The sequence below is a fragment of the Coniophora puteana genome (genome assembly GCF_000271625.1).
Source record: "Coniophora puteana RWD-64-598 SS2 unplaced genomic scaffold CONPUscaffold_94, whole genome shotgun sequence".
NCBI classification, from domain to species: Eukaryota; Fungi; Basidiomycota; class Agaricomycetes; order Boletales; family Coniophoraceae; genus Coniophora; species Coniophora puteana.
Window position 1 is genome coordinate 1 of NW_006913146.1, and position 3477 is coordinate 3477.

The 3477-nt window shown below is 48.0% G+C and overlaps 2 protein-coding genes across 2 annotated transcripts; both read left to right on the forward strand.

The window, feature by feature from the left end:
• Positions 1–549: 549 nt before the first annotated feature.
• On the forward strand, positions 550–1368 carry CONPUDRAFT_78485 (uncharacterized protein; the record flags this gene model as incomplete). Its single annotated transcript, XM_007777822.1, has 3 exons — positions 550–618; positions 682–1123; positions 1166–1368. 3 exons carry the CDS (start codon positions 550–552, stop codon positions 1366–1368), a joined length of 714 nt encoding a protein of 237 aa, XP_007776012.1.
• A 1417-nt stretch (positions 1369–2785) lies between these two features.
• CONPUDRAFT_160689 (uncharacterized protein) lies at positions 2786–3215 on the forward strand (the record flags this gene model as incomplete). Its single annotated transcript, XM_007777823.1, has 2 exons — positions 2786–2937; positions 3026–3215. 2 exons carry the CDS (start codon positions 2786–2788, stop codon positions 3213–3215), a joined length of 342 nt encoding a protein of 113 aa, XP_007776013.1.
• Positions 3216–3477: the final 262 nt, after the last annotated feature.

The following is a 3477-nucleotide window of genomic DNA, read 5'->3' on the forward strand; positions in this document are numbered from 1 at the left end:
GATGGTAGTCATTTGAGTAGAAGAGACTAAGGAATGTATTCATGGTAGCGACTCGTATATATAGTATACATGGAGCGTGTGAATCTACTACCGTATTCGTAACGAGCCAGCCCTAAACCACGCATAGCATGGACGTCTAGCTACAAGTCCACATGGCCTGGTGCGACAGCAGCGGGCCATGACGAGTCATGAGTACGTAAGAGGCGCTTAAGTGTATACACACGTTGAGCGCCGATATAGAACGGAATGGCGGTGTTTACTTGTAAACCTCATAGAGGAACATCGCCTAAGTGATGGAGACTCCCTGGTATACACCAATAGAAGTCGTAAAAGGGTGAAGTACCACTCGTACTTTCAACATGATGAGCATGATTAATATTAGAACTTTTCTACTCGCAACATCAATGTTGCAGCAACTTAGTTTTTACTTGTATGTTGACGGTTACCCTTCAACGAGTATTCAAGGGAATTTAATTCAGGGCTTCATGCATAGATCAAGATTAGTCTATCCCCTCAACCCAGTTCGGACCTTTCTCTCTCTCTTTCAACATGTCTCAAGGTCCCGTAACATCGTCTCTCATCGCTAGCCAGGCTATTACCCCACCTACACCCCCATCAGTATGTTATTCAGAGTACAGAAACCTCGTACAAGACCACTGACATAATCCGTGTGCTGTCTAGTTCTTCTCACCACATACCGAAGAGGGGTTCTCGAACCATTTCCTTTGGGCTTTAGGCGTTGAGACCAACATTCGCAACCTGGAGTGCCTTTGGAAGCCTGTTTGTGACTCGGTAGCTCAGGGAGTGATAGGTCGGGTCAAGGATGCATTCAGAAGCAGCCAACGCCCGTTGCCCTGCTTAGCAGTCCTGCAGGAACAGCCTCTGGTACCAGCTTCGCTCAATAACCTTAGTCAGGATGCTGACCAAAGCATATCGGCTTTTGGACACCCAGGCACCCTTTTCCCCGATCTCTCCATCATACATTATTTGAGTGGACTGCGCGGTCGCCGTAACGTAGGCAGAGCTACATCCGTCAACATGACCCACAGTGATTACAAGTGTGTCCTTTGCGCTGAGCTCAAGCGCTGCATCAGGCGCATGGACCTTGCAGAGGACATCCACTGTGACAGTCCACCTTAGAAGACTCTACATAAATACCTGGAAGCTGCAACATGTCAAGTGGAGCGACAAGCCATTCTTGCAGTTGATAGACCTGGAGTCCGAGATCATGCCATCATCCTCTTCGCGATGTCTGGTCCTTTCTGGATGTGGACAAAAGCCACATGTGCAGAGCTCAGAAGCATGTTAAATGGCACTTCCCCCAAGGCTCTTCTTCGACTCACCGATGAGGAGCTCAAAATCGAATAAGAAGAAGAAGTTGACGAGGAGGGCGATGAAATGAAGATACTCGTGGCTCACAACCTGCCCAAAGTGTCCGAGTCACTTGCCGATGAGTAAGGTATTCCACCTTTACTCCAAGAGCCGATGACGGGGCAATATGTGCAGCGATTTCCTACAGGGCCGAAGCTAAACTGGTCTAACGTCTACCAGCTGAATACCAATGCTTCTAACATGGCACTTCAAAATATGTCGAATGTGCTCACAGTCATCTGCAGAGGCGACCGCGGCTAGAAGCTATTGTCTCAATTATAAATCAGTGACAGTAATAAGAAGTGATGTCGTGAACTGTGTATAGATGGCACTTATTAATGGTATTAAACAACTTTAAAGTAAGTCAAGGAAATCTCTGTCCGATCTTCTTATAAGTTCTTGAAATTCGAGAAATCTTTGCACTCAAGCATTTGAGAGTTTTTTAAAAGAACGTGCTTCACTGAGGCTAGGGAGTCGGGACTGGAGGCGACTTTAATATGCATTTGCGCGTCTTCACACCAGATCAACTCCCTGATTGGGCAGTACTACCATACCAGCATGCTACACTATTGCATTCCCATCTTGTCGACCCCTTGCTTGACAATCCCGATGAAGTTCCGCACACCGTCCCTGATCCCATCTGCCTGCACCCCGACATTGTCTGAGCTACTTCTATACACACCCGATCCGGCCGGGCCACCCAAGCTGACGTTCACACCTCCCAGGTTGAGGTTGAGTATTGGCGCATTTGACGCAGATTCGGGCGGTGGTTCATACACGCTCGTATTGAACTTCTCAGCAGCGTCACGCATCATCTCGACATAACTGTGCGTGCGTCATGAGTCAACGACACATTATTTTTCTCAGGAGACGGGCATACGGAAGATAGTCGTTCCTAGCCAAGCACGGTTTTGGCTGTTCCGAAGTTCGTGCTCAAATTCAATGTGACCTACTACTGGCGTTTGAAGTAGTCCTATTTGGTCATGCCGGTTTCAAGTTGGCGACTTTGGTTTGAAATTTTACGGAGTCACATCTCCAAGGAAAAAATGCTCAGATATGGCCTGATAAAGCAGAGCTTGAAAACTAGCATGAAGAAATAATAAATTCCTGAAAAAGCGCGCCTTCGTTGGGGCTCGGGACCGGAGGCCGGAGGCACTGACTTTAAATAAAGCATTCGCGCGTCTTCACTCTAACTGCGACACTCCCCTTGGTCGCGGAGGATCTATACTGAGCGACTTGTAAAATGGGGTCCCACAAAACACCGAGCCGACTGACCGCGAGCGTTCCTTTAGTCATATACGCGTATGAAAAAAGATGGAGCCATCCACAAGCTATCGCCTTGTCCGAGTCCCTCGTAGTTCAACTTACTAGAGGCTTGCGACTAGTATACTAAGCCCTACTCACAGTGACGCCCATGACAGCCCAGGATTTTGTACTGAAGGAGGGTGCAAATGTCCTCACTCCCCAGGACGCGCTCGAGCTTCCTCGGGCTGGTGGTGCTCTCGCCAACCCATCTGGAGATCTTGTCATAGTTCCGATTAGCAAGTACACCTTCGGGGACAGAAAGTGAGCAAACTCGGTTTGAAGCCCCTATCGCTGCTTCATCATCTGATCTCCGCTCGACGTATCCTAATCTGCCACTCACGCCTCACAGGACCGCCCACTCTCTCGTTGTGGTCGCTCTTGATTCCGGCCAAGAACCTCTATCCTTTCCTCTGCCCAATGGCGGCGAAGCTTTCTGGCTAGACGACGTCACCCTTGCTGTCGTCATTGAGGCTGCATCAGGAAAAACATACAATGTGAATTTCGGTGAAATACGCGTACTTTACTGGAAATTCTACTGACTCAAAATTTCCCCGAAAGCCAGTGGTCCTCTTTGAGAAAATAGCAGATTTCCTGCGCATTTTGCAGAAACGGCACGACAGCGATTGGCAGAATTTCCATGGTTTTCAGAGGAATTCGTCTGCGCATTCAGGTCAAGGCATTAGTAGAATTATCATTCTGGGACCTAGTCTACAGGTAGACGATCACAAGAATGGAAAAAGGGCCGTATTAGGAATGTAAGTAATTCGAGACATTAACATCAGGAAAAACATACAATGTGAA